Source organism: Anoplopoma fimbria, chromosome 10 (assembly GCF_027596085.1).
Source record: "Anoplopoma fimbria isolate UVic2021 breed Golden Eagle Sablefish chromosome 10, Afim_UVic_2022, whole genome shotgun sequence".
Classification (NCBI taxonomy): Eukaryota; Metazoa; Chordata; class Actinopteri; order Perciformes; family Anoplopomatidae; genus Anoplopoma; species Anoplopoma fimbria.
This window is the reverse complement of record NC_072458.1, coordinates 20,980,464-21,002,587: the sequence shown is the minus strand read 5'-3', so window position 1 is coordinate 21,002,587 and position 22,124 is coordinate 20,980,464. Positions and strand designations below refer to the sequence as shown.

General features: G+C 42.1%; 1 protein-coding gene across 1 annotated transcript; it reads left to right on the top strand.

The window, feature by feature from the left end:
- The first annotated feature begins 401 nt into the window (after positions 1 to 401).
- Positions 402 to 11,711, top strand: khdrbs1b (KH domain containing, RNA binding, signal transduction associated 1b). Its single transcript, XM_054606466.1, is given in 10 exon segments — positions 402 to 495; positions 2,744 to 2,865; positions 3,922 to 4,038; positions 4,414 to 4,560; positions 7,038 to 7,171; positions 8,599 to 8,762; positions 8,765 to 8,838; positions 9,720 to 9,787; positions 10,216 to 10,274; positions 11,214 to 11,711. Coding segments are annotated over 10 exon segments (1,086 nt in total). The 3' UTR covers positions 11,321 to 11,711.
- The last annotated feature ends 10,413 nt before the right edge of the window (positions 11,712 to 22,124 follow it).

The window sequence follows — 22,124 nt, the reverse complement described above, 5'->3', positions numbered from 1 at the left end:
GAAAGAAAAACACACACACACACACACACACACACACACACACACACACACACACACACACACACACACACACACACACGGAGCAGCCTCTGGATCCGTCCGTCGCAGAAACGCCCCGGTACCCAAACGCAGCGCAGACGCTCCTCGACGCTCCGTAGTTACATAACTGGACTACTTTTTTTTTTTTTTTTTTTTTTCTATTATTGGGATTTTTATATATTTTTATATATATATATTTTTTTTTTTTTTTTTTTTTTTTTTTTTTTTTTTGTACACAAAGTGACTTCTCTCTCCCTCCCCCCCCGCCCCCCCATCTCCCCACCTCCACCTCCACCTTCACCACCACCACCCCCCCCCCCTCCCAATACCCCCCCCCCCCCTCTCCATCATCTAAACTCAAAATGGAGAACGACGAGAAATATCTCCCCGAGCTGCTGGCGGAGAAGGACAGCTTGGACTCGTCGTTTACGCACGCCATGAAACTTTTAAACGCAGGTAGTCCCGTCTTTACGGTGTTTATTCTGGGGGGGGGGGGCTGTATACCTGGGGTCTGAGAGAGAGAGAGGGGGGGGGTGAATAAATGTCACACCTCCACCGCTGTTACTGCCATGTGTGTGTGTGTGTGTGTGTGTGTGTGTGTGTGTGTGTGTGTGTGGGGACGGACGGGACGTGGACTGCTCCTGGATGAGTTGCGCACAGGGAGACGCACTTTCATTTCCATCCATCTCATGTGTGATGCAACGTTAAACTTGGAAAAACAAAACCATAAAAAAAAAATAATATAAACTCTCTGCACTCTTTGCGCACAAACGCATCGTCTGTGGGTCGGGTGTTTGATGCCCATGTGTGGCAGGTGCATTGCGCCAGCGCGCTGTGAATGTGCGCCAGTACCCGTGACCAGGGGTCTCAAAGCGGTCTGGAGAGAGACCTTCAAGGACCCCGCTGCTGAAGTGTCCTTGAGCAAGAAGAGGCTGCAGCTCCTGTTGGAGAGAGAGAGGGGACACATGAAAAGACTGCCTTCTGGTTTTAGTTATTTATTGATTGTAGCTCTGAAAGCATTCTCCTATTGTGGATATGTTCTGTATATTTTTGTTATTATAATAAGACTTCTTATAATAAAATTGTTAGAGAGCGGTGTGTTCCAGGAGGTAGTGTGAGATAGCCAGAAAGTCAGTACTGATGCTGTAGAAATTAAAAATACAGAGAACAGCATTAGAAGATAATAAGATAGATATTAAGTGTCGGAAGCTGCTGGTTGTGATAATTCAGTTTTGTCAGCGTTGCCCATGTGCTCTCCCAGAGGCTAGATTTTCCTGCAAAGCTGCTCCAATCAAGTATCTCAGGTACCTGTGGTGGTGATGCTGCTCTCTATCTAGGTGCCATCCTTGAAATTGAAAGTGAAATTGATCCAGAGAGAGCACTGGGTGCTGTGGGTTCCCACGGTTTGACAACCCCTCCATCTGCAGCTGGTAGTCTGTGGCAGGAGCTAACATGTTTTGCACATGGCAGCCTCTGGAGTGGTCACGGCCAGCAGCGAGGAGGGCGGTGTGCTGAGATGGAGTGATGTGATGGTGCTCTGGGTGCTGGAGACGAGGTGGTGCTGATGTGACAGGAGGTGAAGGGGAAGAGCTGATGGCTGGTTCTCAAAATAACACCTGCACGTTTGTGCAAATTGTGGTTTGTGGTGCCAAACTACGGTTTAAGGTTATTTTTCATTATTGATAAGTGTCATGATTATGTTCTTGATTATTTATATTGTTTAGAAGTGTCAAATAGTGAAAATATGTTCATTAATAGGGCTCGGTGATATGGAGAGAATCAAATATCACGTTATTTTTGACCCAATCGATATTGTAGGTTTGATCATTTGTGCTTTTACAAGATATTTATACAATGAGGTTTTTGATAATTAATCATTAGAAATGTGGATATAAAGACTAAGTTGACAAATTGTTGACTAAGTTGAACAGTCTGGTTAGTTCAGAAAATTATATCACTTTGCTGTATCGGGCTGTAAAAGCAGGAAAAGACATCACTTATGTCATAAAACGATGTCCAAAATCTAAGTCGATATCTAGTCTCATGTCATGATATCGATATGTGATCGCTAAATCGCCCGAGACCACATCCTAGATTCACAGAGCCCAAGGTGATGTCTTCAAGTGTCTCATCTTTGTGTGATCAAAAGTCCAAAAAACAACGAGATTGTGTTTCCAATGTCAGAACACATCCTCACATCGAAGGAGCTGCAGGCAGAGATTGTTTGGAGTTTTTTCTTGTTAAAAAAAATGACCTAAACGGTTATCTGATCATCAAAGTAGTTGACGGATTGATTAACTGTTTCAGCTCCAGTTCAGGATGTAGGACCAGATCACAAACAATGTGCTAAATGAAACTCATCACATGTACTCTTTTCGTCATCTTGTGTTCATCTTGAAGCAGCCAGTCAACTCTGATTGTCAGTCAAAAAGATGTAAAGTTGTCTAAGTTAAAAATCAGGCAAAATTGGATTGAAAATATAAAGTGGTTTTTTTTAGGATTTTTCTAAAATGCCTAGAACTAAAGTTGAAACAAGTTGTGTGTCCAAAAGGCGTTCATTTTGAATAAAAATGTTGCCAAGTTTGAACCGTACTGAATAATGTGAGTTCCCATAAATCTTTTGCATAACGTGTGCGTTGCCTCTTCTGAATCCTGTTTTGATTGCATGAACGCTTTGCCTGAACCGATCCCTCTCCCCTTCTAGAAATCGATAGAATCCAGAAAGGCGAGACTAAAAAGGAGGCAGAAGCGTACCTGGACCTTTTCACAACAAAGAACATCAAACTTAAGGAACGAGTGCTCATACCTGTCAAACAGTACCCCAAGGTGAGCTTTCTTTTTCGACCCAGTCTTTTTTTTCTCCACCGTGAACGCCCCCCCTCTTGATTTAATTCATCCTGCAGCTGGGTTTCAATTACACGAAGCCATGGGGTTACTTTGGGAGTCTCAAATCACTCCTCTCAACCTTGATCCTTAAGCTCCAGAGTATAATTACAGCCGGTACTGGCGTATTTTAAAAAAGTCTCAAAAAGGATCAAAATGTTATTATTTCCATGGTTACGATAGCTACATATAGCAGTGTAACTCACACTGAGTGGAGAAGGTTGGATCGTCTGCAAATGTTTCCATTCAGGGTGAAGTCCTGATTCATCATGTAACCTCACGTGTGTTCATCCATGACAGTTCAATCTGAATCTGGTTCACACAAGTTGGTGATTTTAAGATGACGCTTTATGACATGTGAGGGTGTAAAGAGTCCTGATAAACTCACACAACACATCCCTATTTGCATGGCGCTTTATTTGCATGTTGATACATTTATTTGCATCAGTTTTTGTCACCTACGTTTATGTGGCGGCAGTTATATTTAGGATTAGCTCAGTTTTTTGATGTTTACCAAAATAGTTAAACAGAAAAAGATGCAAAGATCTTAGCATCAGATCGATATGATGTAGGAGTTTGGCCAGTGGACTAAGACGTTGGACGGACTGGGATGACACAGCTAGTTTCGGATTCCCAAAAAAAGCTACTTTTGCAGCTTCCTTTGGGGGCAACTCTTTGCTAAATACGTTTAGCAATGACAGCTAATTGTTGGACACGTGTATATATTTATATTTATATATAATTACTTTGTTCAAAGATTGAGGAGGTAAAAGACGCACGTTTTTATCACAAGTTAGTTCCGGCTCAGTGCTCGGATGATTGGAGTGAATAATAATCGACGGTTGTTTACGCCCTCGGGGGCTCATATCGACCTCCTCTGCTAAATCCACCACTTAAGTAAGAGAACCCCCCCGACAGTGATGGCTCTTTCACTCTCTTGCTATTAAACCTCTTCGTTAATTGTCAGGCTCATTTTCTTCTTCTCTTTGCTGCCGTTAGTTCAATTTCGTGGGGAAGATTTTGGGACCTCAGGGCAACACAATCAAACGTCTGCAGGAGGAGACCGGAGCCAAGATCTCCGTGCTGGGCAAAGGATCCATGAGAGACAAATCCAAGGTAATACACACACACACACACATATACACACACATCTGGTGGGTATACACCTGTGAGAAGGGCACCTGAAGCCATAACACACCTGGCCTCTACTTGAGAAGAGGTGTCAGGCCAGATGGCGTGGACTGGCAGTCAGGATAGCTCGGGGTGAACGTCGACGCCAAGCCAAGGGCGTCCGCGCTCCGCACATCTGTTCCAGGGTTCTTCAGGATATCCCGCTAAACTCTTTATCTACCTCTTAGATGTAATTATCAAGCTGCATAAAGGAAGAGAAAACGCCAAACAAAACGCTCCGTCGCCCTCTGAGGCGGACCCAACGCGATTACTCCTCGCATGATTCATTTCTCTTTGACTCCCTGACTCCTCTCGTCTCAGGAGGAGGGGCTGAGGAAAGGCGGCGAGCCCAAGTACGCCCACCTGTCCATGGAGCTGCACGTGTTCATCGAGGTGTTCGCCCCCGTGCCCGAGGCCTACCTGCGCATGGCGCACGCCATGGAGGAGGTCAAGAAGTTCCTGTTTCCAGTGAGTACCGACTCTTTGCCTGCTTGTGTCTTGTTGTTGTCTGTTGGATTGTCTGTTAGTAGTGATGTAATCATGTTGTGGCATAAATGAGCATGTTGATTTTGTATTCAATTCATCATTTGGCCTGTAAAATGTCAACAATATTGATAATCGACACAAGCGGACGGAGGCTAAAGTGAATGATTTATGAAGCTGAAGATGTAAATCAAAGCTGATCCTTATTTGTAACAGCATATTGACTGACAGATATGGTTGAATTAATATTAATATTTGAGTTGTCTTCTTCGAGTCTAATTGATTAGATGACAATTTAACTCTACAAATTGAACTCTCATTATCCAATTAGTCTGCCAAATATTATCTAGACTAATTGTTTGGTGTTTATTTGGGGATTATATATCAACAGCCTTAATCTCAAACAATTGAATCACTATCATATAAGAGAAAGAACCAAATTGTCTAAATTGAGAAGCTTAAATTGGGGGGAAAAGGTTGAAAAAAACCCCCCCCCACACTTCATTCAGTCATAGTCTGATTTATTTCCTTAAATTATGGCAACCATTGATTTTTCTTTGTCTATTGACAGAATTTCCTGATTAATGGAGTGAAAAAAATAGATTTTCTTCAGTAAAAACATTTGATTCTAACATGTCAACAAAATGAAGGAATTTGAACCTAACTTCATCCAATTTCTTCGAAAATGTGTGCAAATTAGCACATACCACCTAAGAGTAAGCCTTATTTGCATATTTAAACATAACATTTCAGAAAACTTGCAATGCAAAATATGATTACCTTAATGAAAGTAACCAACAGGGGAAGTTTCATGGCGATATCTATGAGTTATTGTTTTATCCCTATTCACCTCTAGTGTCTCCCTTTTAAGAGGAGGAGGCTGGTTGCTCTCATTATGTCTGCAGAGTTACACCCCCATTCTTCTGGGAGAATCATCTCAGAGATGTTGGGCTCCCAGACAGATCCGTGGCAGAGGTCACCCCGCGTGGCCTCGGCTTATTTTATTAGTTTTAAGCTGAGAGATTCTTGAGCTCGGGCCAAAAACCCGGTCTGGTGCTGCAGAGACCCACGGAGCTCTAACAACGGTCTGGTGTCAGAGCCGGGGCCAATGGAGGCCCCCGTTTTTATAATTAGTGTTCAAGGTGCTACAGGAGAGAGAGTCAAAAGCGAGATGAATGGGATGATGTAGCAGGTGTGATGTACCCCCCCCCACACACACAAAAAACGGTCCCCTGCAGAAGCTGTCGTTACAATTTAAGACCATAATCCATCAGGCCTTTATTTGGATGCAGGCCATATTTTAATAAATGCCATCCCATAAAAAAAGCAGGATGTGATTTGTTGGTGGAAATGTTTTATGTATCACCTCCACTCCACCTCAGGTGTTTCATAAGGCTTTTGTTCTTCCTCATCTTTTTCTTTTTTGTTATACCGTGGGTACCGAGAGTATTCAGACCCCTTTAAATTTTTCACTCTTTGTTTCAAATTTGCAAAGATTTCTACATTTCTGTTTTTTTTCTGTCAAGATGGGTTGCTGAGTGTACATTAATGCGAAGAAAAAATGAACTTTTTCGATTTTAGCAAATGGCTGCAATGAAACAAAGAGTGAAAAATTTAAAGGGGTCTGAAGACTTTCCGTACCCACTGTATATCTGTATATCTAAAGCACAGCCTTGATCTTATGTGAAGGGTTTGTGGATCCATTTTTTTTTAACGTCTTTAAAGTTTCTATAGAATATTCCGTCTATAGAAACTTAATTAATCCAAACGCCTTGATGAGTAAAAGACGTGTCACCTTGGCTTCTTACATGCAGCTGCAGTCCCGCTGCTCCTCGTCTCAGATGAATCTCTAATCAGTCAAGAGGCTCGTGTTTGTTTGCAGCAGATGAATTGAAAGCTGTCGTCTGAGCTGCATATTCTAGTGTGCACCTGATCCCCCCAAAACACACGCACACGCACACACACACACACACACACACACACACACACACACACACACACACACACACACACGTCTTTTTCTCCATCGTTAGAGCTCGGTCACCGTTTCCCTGGGACTGATTTATGAGAAAGGAATCGATCGGGTCACAGCGAAGCACCCTTTTTTGTGATTGCTCCCTGAAGAAAGGCGGAGGATTGTGTTGCAGGATTTGTGCCGCTCAGACAGGCGGCCTCACTAAAGCCGACCCAACTTTATTTTTTTGGAGGATGTAGTAATGTCACCGTTGATGCACTCACACCAGACTTGTCGAGGAGAGCAAGGGAGAAGTCATTTACATTTTTGTGCTTTCACGGAGAGACACTGGCAACGAGACTTTTTCCTCCACTCGCTCTGTCAGCCATTAGGACGCCATGTTTGTTCGCAGCTCTGTAATTGTGCTTTTTTTACTTTCTTCCTCTGTGTGTGTGTGTGTGTGTGTGTGTGTGTGTGTGTGTGTGTGTGTGTGTGTGTGTGTGTGTAGGATATGATGGATGATATCTGCCAAGAGCAGTTCATGGAGATGAGCTACCTGAACGGAGGCCAGGAGCACGGAGCCAGAGTCCGAGGGGGCCCTCCGGTCAGGGGCCGCGGAGTCCCTCCTGGTGGAGCACACAGGTGTGGAGATGCAAACACGCACATGTACACACACACACACACACACACACACACACACACACACACACACACACACACACACACACACACACACACACACACACACACACACACACACACAGGGTTTCTTATATAACCGCTGCTAGGTCACTTAATAAATACAAAGACACTGTTGTTCATCTGTTTACCATATGTTTGCATCAATGAGAATGCTGAGTAAGCTTTGAAGCAGCAATATATTTACTCATTTTTGTGTATTCTGGGTACTTATGCTGAGGAAGCATTTTTTGAGAAGAGATACTTCTGACTCGTCGAGAATAGAGTACATGCTGATGCGAGAAACAACTACTGTGAGATGAAGGAATATCAAGGAATACAGATCAATAACCGGTCAGACAAATAATGCTCCCTAAACTGTCGCTTCATGTTAGTTTAAAAAGAATCATAAAGTGTAAAGGCCTTTTTATAAAGTCGATATTATGCAGTGAAAAAGCGATGTTGTGTTTTTCAGGAATGACGCTGATTTTACTGAACTTTTGCAAAGCGTTTAAAGGCATCAACCAATCAGACGTATTAAGAAATACACCATACATAGCATACAACAACAGGTAGGGTCCTTAGTGCAAACCAAGACAGCAAACTTTATGCGTCAATTCAAACTCAACATAGGCAAAGCAGGCCAGAGCCACTCCTTCTGTTCTTACCTTTCACAATAAAAGCCCTAGACATATACTCTGTTTACCAGAGGGAACTGAAATCAATCAGAGAGTTTTGCTAAACGGAAACTCAGTAAAATATCTTACAGTAGCTTCCGCTATATGAAAATGAACCTCAGACAGACTTCGAGACACTTCTTTGGTTCAATAGGATCCTGGTATTTGGTCCTGGCTGTCATTTCTGTGTTGTTTCTTTGTCACAACCCTGTTGTGTAAAGGTCTTAAACATGTTTGCAGATTTTTTTAAAGGAATAGCTTGACATTTTGGCAAACACATTTTTTTTTTGTAATGACTTTCTTGCTGTGAGTCGGATGAGAAGCTCAACACCACTTGCATGTCTGTACGTAAATAATGTGGCTGGAGCTAATAGGAGGATAGGTTAGGTTAGCTTAGCTTAGCATAGCTTAGCATGAAGACTGAAAACAGGGAAGCAGATGGCCTGGCTCTGTCTCAAGCTCACTAATTAACAAACAAGATGGAGCATATTTTGTTACCTTTGGACAGAGCAGGCCAAGCTCTTTCTATCTGTTTCTAGTCTTTATGCTAAGCTAACTGCCTCCTAACTGGTTTAAAGCTTCATATTTAGCATGGAGACATGAGAATGGTGTTGATCTTCTCGTCTAACTCTTGTCAAGTAAGCGTATAACCATATTTCCCAGAACTACTCCTTCAAGTAGAACCCAGCATTAACTCAGCGCTCTCTTCTCCAGGGGGAGGGGGATGCCACCCCGCGGTGCTCCCGCCAGGGGAGGTGTGGTTCGAGGCGGCCCATCCAGAGGTGGAGCGGTGAGGGGCGTGCCGTCAGGTCGAGGAGGACCCCCAGTAGCACCCGCCAGGGGAGCCTCGGCACCCCGTGCCCGGCCCCCGGCGTCCGGACCCCGCAGAGGATGGCACACCCACCCCCCCACCAGCACACCCCTGTTGCATCCAACGACGGCTACGAGGATTATGTGAGTACAAGAACCAGAGAAGGGTAGTTTTAGTTTATCCATTAAGTTTATATGTCCTCGTCACAATTATTATTATACAACAAAAGATATGTTAAAGTGGCCCTATTATGCTTTTCCACTTTTTCCCTCTTATGTAGTGTGTTATATATTTTTTTGTACATGTAAAAGGTCCGTAGAGTCACTCTCCTTCACTTCCATAACTTTATGAGGTCACAATGTAACTTTATGAGGTCATACTGTTACGGAAGTGATGTAAAACTCCTTCCGGCTAGTTTGGCCCTATAACAACAAAAGAGTTCTTTGAAATGTGAAACTTTGACCAATCACAACAGAGCAGGCTAGCTGACCAATCAGAGCAGACTTTGCTTTCTGGAAAGAGGAGCAAGCGCTACAATGGAGCGTTTCAGAGAGAGGGTGAGAAGAGGTGCTGCAGGACAGCCAGGATGAGAAAAACAAGGATGATTATGAGCATTAACGCATGTAAACATGTTGTAACTGTAACTTGAGATAAAAATATGCACCCGAAAAATAGCATGATAGGGCCTGTTTAAGACTTTAATTTGGATATATTAAACACAAGTTATTATAATACATATGGGGGGGGACACTAAAAGAGGAGTTTTCCTGTCGAGGTTTAACGTAGATAAATGTTACCTCTCCCACACGTCTCTCCCCTCAATGAGATTGTTCTTGGCGCTCTTGTTAGCTTCGCACTGCTGGTCCGTCAACACGAACATAAGTGATTTCCGACGCTTTAGACACCGGGTGGAGCGTGTGTCTCTGCTTTAGTACAAGTGTAGTGCTTTGGGGACATCTTGACATTCATGAATCATGAACAAGCCTCTCCCTAAATCTCGCTCTTGTTTCCTCTCCCTCTCCAGGGCTACGATGAGAGCTACACAGACCCGGCGTACGAGTCATACGACAGCTATTACAGTCAGCCGCAGACGTGAGTGAATCAGACGTCTCTTTGGTTTTCACCTGCTTCTCACAGAGTGCACGTACACACGCACACACACACACACACACACACACACACACACACACACACACACACACACACACACACACACAAAAACACACACACACTGCCTGGTTGCTAGTTTCCCCTCAAAGTGATATGAGAGCGGCAGAAACATTATTTTTTTAGACACAATTCAGCACTGATGATGGTACTTCATGTTTTTTCGTGGTTTGGATGGCCGGCGCTAAGATGTTCCATGCTAGAGAGCTGAGCTTTGATCTTATCCGTGGAAGCCAATTATCATCCCCCCCCCTTGACATTACAGTCAGCAGCTACTTGATGTTTTTTCAAAGATTAAAAATGACTTTTTTTTTTCCTTCCCCTTTTTCTCTCGCCCTGTTTTTGACCTTCAGAGAGCCAGAATACTACGACTACGGACACGGAGAGAGCACAGAGTCATACGAGTCATATGGTGAGGAAACACTTCATTCACTGGCAACATAGATGACTTGTTGTATACTGTGGATAAGGATACTGAATATGAAAAGTCTGCATAGAAATGATTTAAAAAACTTATTTTTAATTGTATATAATTAGGATTTTCTTTTATTTAAGTCCAGTAGTATGCAGAGTTTCTCAAAAAAAATGAAAAAATTAATTTAAAAAAAAGCCAACATATACATGACTTATCAGAACTTGATTATAATGATCCCATGCCTAAAATGACTGTTAGATTTCAAAGTTAAAGCCAATAACTAGCATCTTTAAAGACACCATGTTGAGATTTCTCAGAATATTTTTACGAGACAGTCGCTGTTTTTCTTGTATCGGGCAATGCAACGCAAAGTCCTGCCAATGCTTTCATGCTATTCCAACCTGAAGTAGGGATGGTCCGATCAATCATTAGATTCTTAGATACAAATACAGCCAGATGCACTATTTTTGTCAATAATGTGCCACAAGCAGTTACCTCTTTAAACAATTAGAAACAAGACTGCTTGGAAGTTAAAGCAGGCTTATTATTTAATCATAGTATTCCTGAAAAATACTGGAATATTACATTTTTGCACTAAGAGGCACAAACATTTTTATGTGGTTGTACTTCTATTTGGTTTTGTGATAAAAAAAAAAATGGATATTAGTGGCTGGTAGGTGTCATGTAATTAACAAAAAACTTTTAGAATTGATAAAAAAGGAAAAGTATCTGCATCGTGTCCAATTAAGAAAGTTAATTATTGCCCATCACTCTACTGGAGGATACCAACAATCTGATTGGTGAGAAACACTGAGTGTAAACTCCATCAGGCGCCTATAATGTCCACTAACCAAATTAGTTTTCTGTGAAAATCTTGAATTGGTTTGAATCCAAATGAAATTGTAAATGTTTTTATTTTGTGTGTGTCCTCTCCAGGCCAGGATGACTGGAATGGGACCCAGCGAACAGCTTCAGGGAAAGCCCCTCCCCCCTCCAGAGGAGCCAAGACGCCGTACCGGGAGCACCCATACCGACAGTACTGAGGCGGACCCGCCGCCCGTAACGCGTCGCCCCGACTACCGCCTGTCTACCACGGCAGCTCTCGCTTTAAGCAGCCCGACAAAAGTAATTGTCCGTTTTGTCTTTGGTTTGGTCTTTTTCCTACACTGGACTTTATACGAGAGAGCAAATTGGGAACTGAAAATCGGAACTGGTTTTTGAGATTTGACCGCGAACTCCCTCCCCGTTCTTTGTCGCACCACCCACCCAACCACCTAACCAACCAGCCACCAATCCCTCCAACCACCCACCCAAAGCGGCTTTTAGACGGGTTAGAGGGGAGAAGTTGGCGTCTTTTTCTTCTTCTTTTTCATTTTCATTTGAATTTTTATTTATTTTGCTGTATTTTTTTTTCCTCTGACCCTTTTAACCCCCTCTGGCTTTTTTTTTTTTTTTGCAATGTTGATCCTTAATTCTTTTAACTGTTTGGGAGAAGTCATTTCTAATGGAATAAGTGGCTCGTTATCCGCTTGTCTAAGGAATCGTTGTTTTTTAAATACAAAGAATCTGTCGAGGGTCAGTTGCAGATTCCCATTTAGGCTACATTTCAAAATTCTGTTAATATAGCCGAATAAAATACCATTTAAACATTCAATTATGTAATATAGAAACAAAAAAGAAAATCATAAATTAAGTGAAGGTTAAAGAATCAATGTTAATGGAATTCATTCTTGATGGTTTGTTTTTAAATAGTTCTAAAACGTTGTCCATTTAGACTTAGGCAGCAATATTTGTCATTGTCCTTAGAGTTTTGAAATATAGCCCTAATAGACACTGTTGAGATGGACTGTCCTCATATCCTCAATTTGTTATACATGTTAAAACTTTAAATTTTAAGACTCTGAAGACAAAATGTTTGTTAAATGAGAACACGGCCGAGAGACGGCCTCGTGTTATGCTAAAAAAAAACAGTCCAGGTCTTCATTTTGTGATCTGATTCTCTATAAACTGCATGCACAAAGTAACACAAAGAAGGATTGGGACAAAAATCTCCACATGGGTCTTCTCTTTCTAAAGAGAAGGGATCCTGCAGCTCAATCCGAACACTTGTACATATTTTAAAACATCCTAACTGTACTTATTCTGCCACTAGTATCTGTACCCTCTCCATAAAATGCATTATGCTACATGTGTAAGCTTGCCTAAATAGGTTACTAAATCTGTCCAAAAGATGTTTTGCAGCAGTTTGTCAATAAAGCTTAGTTTGTTTTTTATGAAACTTAACTTGCTTTATTTGTTTCCTGTCCTAGTAAAATTCTGAAATGGCCTTTTTTAAACAACGTTCAGCAGTCAGATGTAGGTGTTTTCATTTGTTTCTCATTCAAAACCGCATTTTAAATCTAAATGAATGTATTGACGTCTGGAGACTTTAACCCTACTAAATGATGTCTTGATTGATTATCAAAAGAGCACAACTTATTCTTTCTCTCTCTTTCTATACTTTTTAAAAAGGACCCAGAGGTAAGACCTCTAAAATAACCTGGATAGCTTCCTAATGTGTATAGAGTTCTAAAGCATTGAATGCCTGGGTATGTATAAGACTTTTTCAATCCTCTTACCTGTGGTCGTAATCGTTAATGAGAATTGCCTTTATAGCTGAAAATTAACTGAATTCAAACCACCATTCAGGTCTAGCCCTCATTGTCATGAATGACGCTGGCGCGGCGGCTACTTTAGTACAGAGTAATGGCAGTGCAATGGAGAGGATGGTTATAACCTAGACAACTCCACTGTAAAGGTAACCTAACCCTAAATGTTTAATTTCGTAGTGTGTTTATCCATTGACATAAACTTGCTGGTAAATGCGTACACTTTCTTAAAATACTATTACAGTCATGGCAACAAAAAAAGAATCGACTCAAAAGTAAGAAAAACGTAAATTCCAATATCATACAGTAGTGGATTTTATGTACCAAAATAACTGTTCTGTGTACTAACAAAATATATTAGAATAGTGTAAATGCAACTCTTGCTAAAATGAACAAAGCCAAATCTATGTCAATATCTTCTGTAGAGTTGAGCTGCTGTTACTTCTTTAATTTGCTGTGTAAAGGTTGCTTACTGTAATATTTAAAAGGTTCTGCCTGTACAAAGTTATCCAAAAAAGAAAAGCTTGAGTTGCATGAGCGTATCTTCTCCTGTAGACATTGCATGATCTGTCTCAAGTTTCTCCCAGTGTTTTTAGACAGGGTATTGATTTGGGCTCTGTCCTTCCTTCAGGCACAGCTATCGGTCACTGAGTGCCCGGAGACTGACAGTCTGCAGACGTGAGCCCGTACAAACCTCAGGTTAGTTGGCCGTCGCGTTTATTTCCAATTTAAAGAACCATACTGCTGTTTTCTTTTTTGCATCCTTTGGCCCATTAATGTACAACTTCCATTTTCTTTTTCACTTTCCATGCAGCAAGTCTTGATTGATTTTCTTACCTTCCAGGCAGCCATTAGTGTGCTTTTCTGTTTGTACAATATGAAACAACTTGCAAAGACTTAAAACTTGCATGAAAACAAATCCAACCTTAATTGCTTTTTGTATCAAGCAGAGCTCATGTTGGAATCTTACTCTGTTGCCACATTCATTATGACCGAACATCTTTGCAGGTTTGGCTCCAGACAGCAGCCTTTTTTAAGGAATAGTTAAACATTTTGGGAAACTCGCTCTCGTCCTCGCAGAGAGTCATATAGAATAAATACGTTGCTTCGGCTTGGGCGATATGATGAGATTATGGTTCAACATGATATTGGTTGGCCACAATAACAAGACTACTTTCTCTTTTTCTCTTGCTTTCTCTATGCTTCCCTGCATTGTTGTACCACATCAAAAAGTAACAACTTGCTAGCATTCGTCGTTTTTGTGGTAATGTCAATGTAATTTATGGTGCTGTTAGATTGCTGCTAGTCCACCCCATTAATACAGGTGTGTGCGGGCAAGTAAACACTATTTGATCGCACCAACAAATATGGATTGAATTTGGGACTGAAGATGGAAATGCCATGAATGTCAATTCCCATCTTAAGACTCACCCCCCCAACATAATAAGTCTGCCAGGAACTCCATCCACTGAGAAAAGCTGTAGCAAAACTTAAACTAAATCAACCTTTAATCTTTAGGGCTTTAGCAAAGGCAACAGAATATAAACAGGGCAGACAATGATTTATTGTTCTCAGCATGCCCTTGTGTAAAATAATCTTTATTGCTCATACATTGTGGCCACTTATGAGTATTGCAACGTATGCATCTTTAGTCCATAGATCTTTATATGTGTGCGTCTCTCTGCAGCTTTTAATGGACGATAATTTCGTATATTGTTTACCTTTTTAAAGCAATGTCGTCAGTAGGGGAATTTCAATATCGCCAAACCCTACAACAGCCAGCTACCACTTAGCTTAGCATAAAGACTAGAAATTGGGGAAAAGCTAGTCTGACCTAACAAAATCTCATTTTCTCCAAAGTGCTGTGCCAGCGTTAAAGAAAGATCTATTATTCTGGTATTTGAGGAGAAAACGCCCCAATCGTTGTGTTGTTGTTTGTTCACACTTTACCACGTTACCTTTGGACAGAGACAGGCTAGCTGTTCCACTCTATTTCCAGTCTTAAATGCTAAGCTAACCGGTTACAGGTTGTAGCTTCATATTTGCTGTACAGACACAAAAGTACATATTTGTTTTTATTGCCTTTAGTGGTGCATTTAAGCAGCCGAAATCGCCACAAAGGAACATTTTCTTTGTCCCTGTATGCAGCACCAACTTAAAAAAAAACTGACAAATCCCCCCCTGTGATAGAATAGCCATCTCAAGCTGTTATGTGAAGTATACACAATTTGTAGGTAATAGCCTAAAACATTCAAAACCACTTGCGTGTTTTTTTTTTTTACATCTTCCATTTTCCCCAAAAGACCATTGTGCAAGAAGCGTTGCTGCAGACGCCTGCGGGCCCTACAGCCGGTGTAACATTATGCAGCAGCAGCACGTTGGTGATATTCACAGCATTTCAAAGGTTGGTTGATTCTGATGATTGCCCGGCTCCTGTAAGTCGCCTGGCTTTTGACAGCGCCCTGTGAATTGGTGTGTGGCCGCGCTAGCCTTCAGCGAGGGAGAACGCAACGTCGGGTCTCAGGGAAAGTGACTAATGAGGATCCGTAGCTCAAGGCTCTCTTGACAGACGGGAAACAGGAGCGAGAGGACTCTGGCGATTCCCGAAATGGAACCAGCAGCAGCAGCAGCAGCAGCAGCAGCAGCAGGAGGAGGAGAGGTTGTCAGAGGGATTTCCTCCTGATGTCCTGTCCGTGCCTTGAAGGCAGGAAAAAGTTAAATGAAGGCTCTGGAAAAAAAAAAAAAAAAGTAATGCTTGGTGGCCAGAGTTTGAGAAACACGGCTGTCGTTGGCATTTCTAGCCGAGGGAAGCTGGATAACGAACCGTTTAAGAGCAGTTCTGGGATGTGTTTTGATGGAAAGGTCATTCGCTCGTTTGAAGAAGTGTTTGACACGACTGCTGACGGATTTTAGAGTGTGACTGTGTTGATAAAGCAGCACATTGAAAGTCCCTCAGAGCAAAATTTGACTCTTAAATAATGCAAACTATTTATTGTTAGCCTCGCCTTGAAGCATAAAAGAGACATGTCTGTAATGTTCCTGTCAAATATTTATGCATTAATCCAAAATCTCCAGCCTTGCCAGTAATTATGTCTTACTTAACACAATATTACGTTGCTACTCTTGAAGAGCTGTGCTAAAATGACCTTTAATTATAACAGCCACTGCTTTAAAATGAAAATGAAGAAGTGGGCTTTTTGGGGGCCAAACACTACCTCCTTATCCGCCATTAAATCGCTGTAAAGTAGAGGAGGATGTGGACTTGTCCTCACTTGTGATTTTTGTCTCCCTTCTCTCTCTGCAGTGACGGCCGACACCGGAGCAGCTCAGGATGTAGGAGGTGGTCAGACGAAGCTCTCGGGTGGGGGGAGGGGGTGGGGAGGTGGGTGGGGAGGGGTGGGGTGTTGAAAAGGAGTCGCCCGAGGCCCAGTTCTGTGCCGAGGTGGCCCGGCTGCCAAATGACCCACAGGAGCCAGCTGATAAAGTGGCGAGGGGCGGAGAGAGGAGCTGGCTCAGACTCCCGCTGGAGACGGGACTAAGACTGCAGCTGGACAGCGAAGACATCCAGAGCAACCAGAGACTGGCTCTCACTTTATTGAGACTTTTTCTACATTTCATGTCTACATTGAATCACTTTGCAGCATGTAATTATTTTTCTAACATCGACGACGCCCACTTGAAGCCTTTGCGTGCCGCCGTACACAGCTTCCTCAGACCCCCCCCCCCCCCCTTTCTTCTTCCAACAACTCTAATTGTTACAGCCTGATTCACCATAAAATGAGCACTCCTGTTATAGTCGGCTGTGAAATTGTTTTTAATTTCTATTAATCCTTGAATTAGACATGATTCAGTGTCTGTTCACTTTCTGCAAGGCAAGCTGTATTTTCCCTATTCAGGGAGAATTGTGTGACATCTGCATTCCAAGTATTTCATTCTCTTTTTCTACATTCTGGCCGCGTGTTATTTGGTATCCGTGCCTTTATTGCTGTGTGGGATTAGACTCAGTGCTGGAGAGTGAAAGCCACCCGGTGAGAGTGGATCACTATCTCGCTGTGGCCGATTACACCGCGAGCCCACACACACACACACACACACACACACACACACACACACACACACACACACATTCACACGCACCGCCACATCTTGGCTTCACACGGCCTGCGCAGCCCGGAGGATATCAAATGCTAATGCAGCGGCCTATTTGCATGTACTCACATGTACCCTCCCCGCAAATGTGCAACACTTCCATAACCAACGCTGGCTTCCTCTCAGCACTTCAGCATCCAAGTATGATAATTCAGCGAGATGGACCCTGGGAGGAGAGCGGCATGTGAGAAAGGGACAGAGGGTGGAGGCAGACATTACTAACTTCCCCTCCATCCATCCATCATGCCTCTGTTGATTTCATTCCCCCCCTATGCCATTTTCCACCATTACCACTGATGATATTACGGCTGCCTGTGGTGCTGAGTTACATTTAGAGGTCAAAACTCTACTCTCCTGTATTAAAAACAAATTTCTGTGTCCCGATTCGCTGGTCAGAGGCGGCATTAGCCAAGTCTGAGGCTCCATTTGGTTTATTGAAAAAGCTGGCAGCTTTAGAGGATAGAACGTTAGATATTAGGATAGAAACCATCATTGGAGATGAAACGTCAACAGCCCATATCCAAAACACATCATTTTTCAGCCTTTATGTGCCATTATGTCTAAAATAATGATTTCTGTGTCTCCTATAATCTAATGAAAGATAAGTGATGGTGTGGAAGCCATCTCCTTTTGTTTGAATCGATGAACTGTCAAAGAGAGCGAGGGGTGGAAAGAAAAAAAAAAAAAAAGAAAGTAGATGTTGCTGTGCAATGATCAATAAAAAGTGGACTTGAATATGAGCGAGCCCCGTGTGTCCGTCTGTGATGCTTCCTCTCGGCTGTAGAAGCCTGCAGCACCGTCTGCCCTTCCTCACCACGCAGCGCTACGTGGGAGAATAGATGGAGTAAGGTGAGAGACGGCAGGCCAGGCTGTCTTTTTGAGGCTGGAGGGTTGGGGGGGGGAGAATGTGGAGGAGAATGTGTTAAAATACTGTGTGTGTGTGTGTGTTAGAGGTGTAGATACTGTGGGCAGATACAGTGGAGAACTGGATTTGCATCTTCTGGTCGTGGTGGATTCACACCGTCGGAGGAACATCGCATGCTGATGGTGACAATCAGCCTCCCACGAACCCACATCAGCTGCTGCTTCATCAGGCGAGGCAGTAATCTGAGGTGGCTTGTGTCGCTTTAAGTGGGGTGAGCTGACCCCCGAAGTGATCATCCAGGACAAGTGCAGGGGAGGCTTTGAAGATGAATATGGTGTAATAAGCAATCGGTGCACAATTATGGTCACATAGTAGTAGTTTTAAAGCTCAAAAGAATGGCCTCTGGTGCACAAAGGTGAACCTCGTTGGAATCAAAGTATAAGGCTGGTGATATTTTATATTTCTATCATTTTTATCCAAAAGACCCACATGATGAATGATCCCTAGAAATTGTATATGCTACTATCTTATTCCTCTGTGCCCATTGAGCCTCACCTCTGCACATGTTCTTTCATTATCCGCTAACATGGTTACTAGTTTATTTGCGAAACTTCACCTACAACATCCTGCTGATTTGAATCAACTGTGCATCAAATCATCGTATTAATCTGCAGCTGAGAATAATCACAAAAAAATTACCATTTCTTCTGATAGATAAATGTTTGCTATAAACTACAGGGCTGGATTGCTGAGCCTTGTCAGAAAACTATCATAACTGCCCAGTGAAAAAATAGCATCTCACATTTTGGGCATTTTCAATTTTATTTCCCGATAAATTGGATGATAAAGTGTTTCATTATGGTTTGACACATTAGCCGTCCTCTTAAGATAAACGACCACATAAGAACTCCACTGGGTTATCTGAAAGATGCATTTTCACAAAACTGAAAGTGCAGCAGTTTTTTTGGCTCATGAAAAGTTGACTTTCTGATCCGGTTTCATTATGTTTTTCATGGGAATCTGTCGCTATGAAAATATATATTTGTGACCAGCTTTTTAATCTGTTCACTTCACGTTGTCATAACAAATTTCTCAAGAAAGTTTTGTAGACAGCTGTGAAGGATTATAAATAACCCCCCAAAGAATCCTGTTTCTGTCAATCACGTGATTCACTTATTTAGGAATTTTCACCATGTAAAATTCATATTAGTCTATTTTCAATTGTTTGAATTTTATATCATGATCATCTGAAAGACTTTGAATCAAGTGATCAACAGTGGTTAGAATATTTTGATCCATAGTTAATAAATATCCACCAGAGCCTCCCAAACTAAAGATGGAAGCTTTCAGCATCATGTCACATATTCAGCTTTTCTTTCACAAATCTGGAAGGGATGTTTCTAAACTGACATGTTAGATAACTTTAATTCTAAGAAGTTATGTAGTAAAGTTACAATAGACAAAAAACAGATAAAGAGACACAATAAAAAAGATGCCAAACATCCACAAAACGATGCAGAATGACAACAAAGAGATGCAAAACAGTTTCAAAGGGACAAAACACAGAAAACAGAAGGACGCAAAACATCTACAAAGAGATGCAAATTACAATAAGACACAAAACAAGCACATGATGCAAAACAGCTGCAAAGGGATGCCAAATTGTGACACCGCCACAATGTGAGGGGAATATATATGTTTATATAAAACTAGATGGTTTGACCCTTGCAAGGTAAAAGCCCTGGGGGCTGTTTTAAAAAAAAAAAACCTAGATCACAGATTAAACCGAGATTTGACAGTTATCCTGACAGCAGGAAGAGTAGTGGCACATTAGTTACCATGGAGATTTATTCTGTGCAGCTAGCCGGCTCCAGAACCGGCTAACAGACCGGCTTCATTTATCCTGGTGCCTCATCTTCTCAGTCAGCAGTCACTCTGATTAGAAACCAATTTGTTTTTTTTTTACAGTTATTCAATGTTCTTGTACTTTGCCTTATCAGACTGCATTAAAATACTACAGGTATTTATTGCCATTCAGTTAAGCACTGTTAATGTGACCATTTCATATTTTTATAAATATTCATGTGATGGTCATTGTTAGCTTTATTTTGACATCATGAAGGCTGCTGTTCATATTGTTTTTACAGGTAGACTTTTATTTTACTGGGATCACTTGGCTGCTGGGAGTGAAGGAGAGAAAAAAAACAATGAATAATCAATCTTCATGGTTAATTTCCTGAGTAAAATTTTAATTTCACGGCTCACTTTTAAGGCAAAGTGTACAATTGATAATTTGTGCAAATGACAAGTACGCTCATTCCCTGAATGGTATAATTATGACCATTTAAATTAAAAGCAGTGGTTAGTAAATGCATATTTTTGCTTTCTCTTGCTGATTTATTACAGCGACTATGTTCCCTTTTTTACATATTCTGTGCTTTGAATGCTAGTAAAATCCATTAGTAGCTGCTCACTTAAAGTACTGGGAACCTCTCTTACCCATTTCAGCATCAGTACATCAGGGATCAACTTCATGGTCTGTTGAAGAAAGTGGTGAACGCGCATGTATCTGAAAAACTTAGACCTGACTTAACCTAGTTTCCCAACCAGAAGAGGCCAAAGTGAAACGTGTAAAGCCCGGATGAACGGACTAGACCTGGTCAACTCTCTTTCTGTTGTCCTGGATGTCTTAGATCTGCTTTTGTGAAATAGCCCCCTGATGCACTTCACCAATACCCCCCATGCTTCAACTTGTTATTTCTTATAGATCACACTGATCAGGTGACCCGTTTCCTCCAGGGTCACAGGTGTAAGGGGGCGTGGCCTGTGGGACAAGGGGGAAATGGGAAGTGAAATGTTTAGGGTGGAGAAGAAGGACATGTTTTTTTTTAATACAGAAGTTGATGGAGGAGTAATGTTTGAGCCTTCAGTGGAGATTTTTCTTATTATGGTTTTACCTCGTCCATCTGAAGTGAACGAGGAAATCATTGTGATTGGAGTCAGAGGACTACAGATCCAGCCAAGGCCGGGTTACCAATCCCCAATACTACGTCTGGTGAGTTCTATTTTTTGGGGGTGTTTTATTGCAATGCAAAGCTTTTGAGTTGGCCAAACCTTTAGGACGTTCAAATTGGACAATACTGTTATTTTCTGGTGAACTTAGTTTTCTGAATGTTCTTATGGTGCATTGGTTTGTTGCTGTCAGAGGGGCTTTAAATGCAACCAAAGTCTTTGAATTGCCTCCTTTAACTTGGTTTTATCATCCCAGTACCCCGAAAATCAAAGTTCTAACTATGCTTCAAACTTAAGATGATTGTTAGAAAAAGACTACAGAGTGATGCAATACGGCCACAGTAGTTTAGTGTCTCTTCTGTATGCACAGTAGGTGTCGTGGGGTTTTGACATGTCAGAGCTGAGTGATCTATTGCGGGGGCGGCTGTGGCTCAGTGGAGAGCAGGGTCGTCCTCCAATCAGAGGATCGGCGGTTCGATCCCTGGCTCCGGCAGTCGTATGTCGATGTGTCCTTGGGCAAGACACTTAACCCTGAGTTGCTCCCGAAGGATGTGCCATCGGTGTATGAATGGGTGTGAATGATTAGAGAGACCCTGATGGGCAGGTGGCACCTTGCATGGTAGCCCCTGACATCAGTGTGTGAATGATTAGTAATGTAAAAGCGCTTTGAGTGGTCGCTATACAAGTACAGTCCATTTACCATTTATTGTCTCACATGCTCAGTTCTTTTGTTGGTAAAGCTTTTACGTATGTTCTCCTCTGCATCATGGCACCATTTTAAAGTGGCAGATGTGGCAGATTCAGCACTCGGCTATATATTTTCATATCTAAATGCTCCTCCCTCACATTTATTTAGGTCTCTTTGAGGCTTTATTAAGTAGAACACTGAACTTTTGAAAACTAAATGTTGACGTTTGCAGAGGGACTTTGTCCCGGCTCTCTCCGGTGCCGTGCCGTCTGCACACAGGGCCCAGTCGTCATGGCGGATGGCAGCGCTCCGCGGGGGCTGGAGCAGACAAATTAGGCCAGCTATATAAAGTGGATGATTCTTACTTTTTGAAATGGTTGCCATGGAGGACTTACTAGATGCCGCAGTGCATAGTGAGATACTCTGAGAGCCAGTCTGTGCGTTTGTTAGTGAGAGCGCCCGCCTGCAAGAAAGAGACTGGAAGC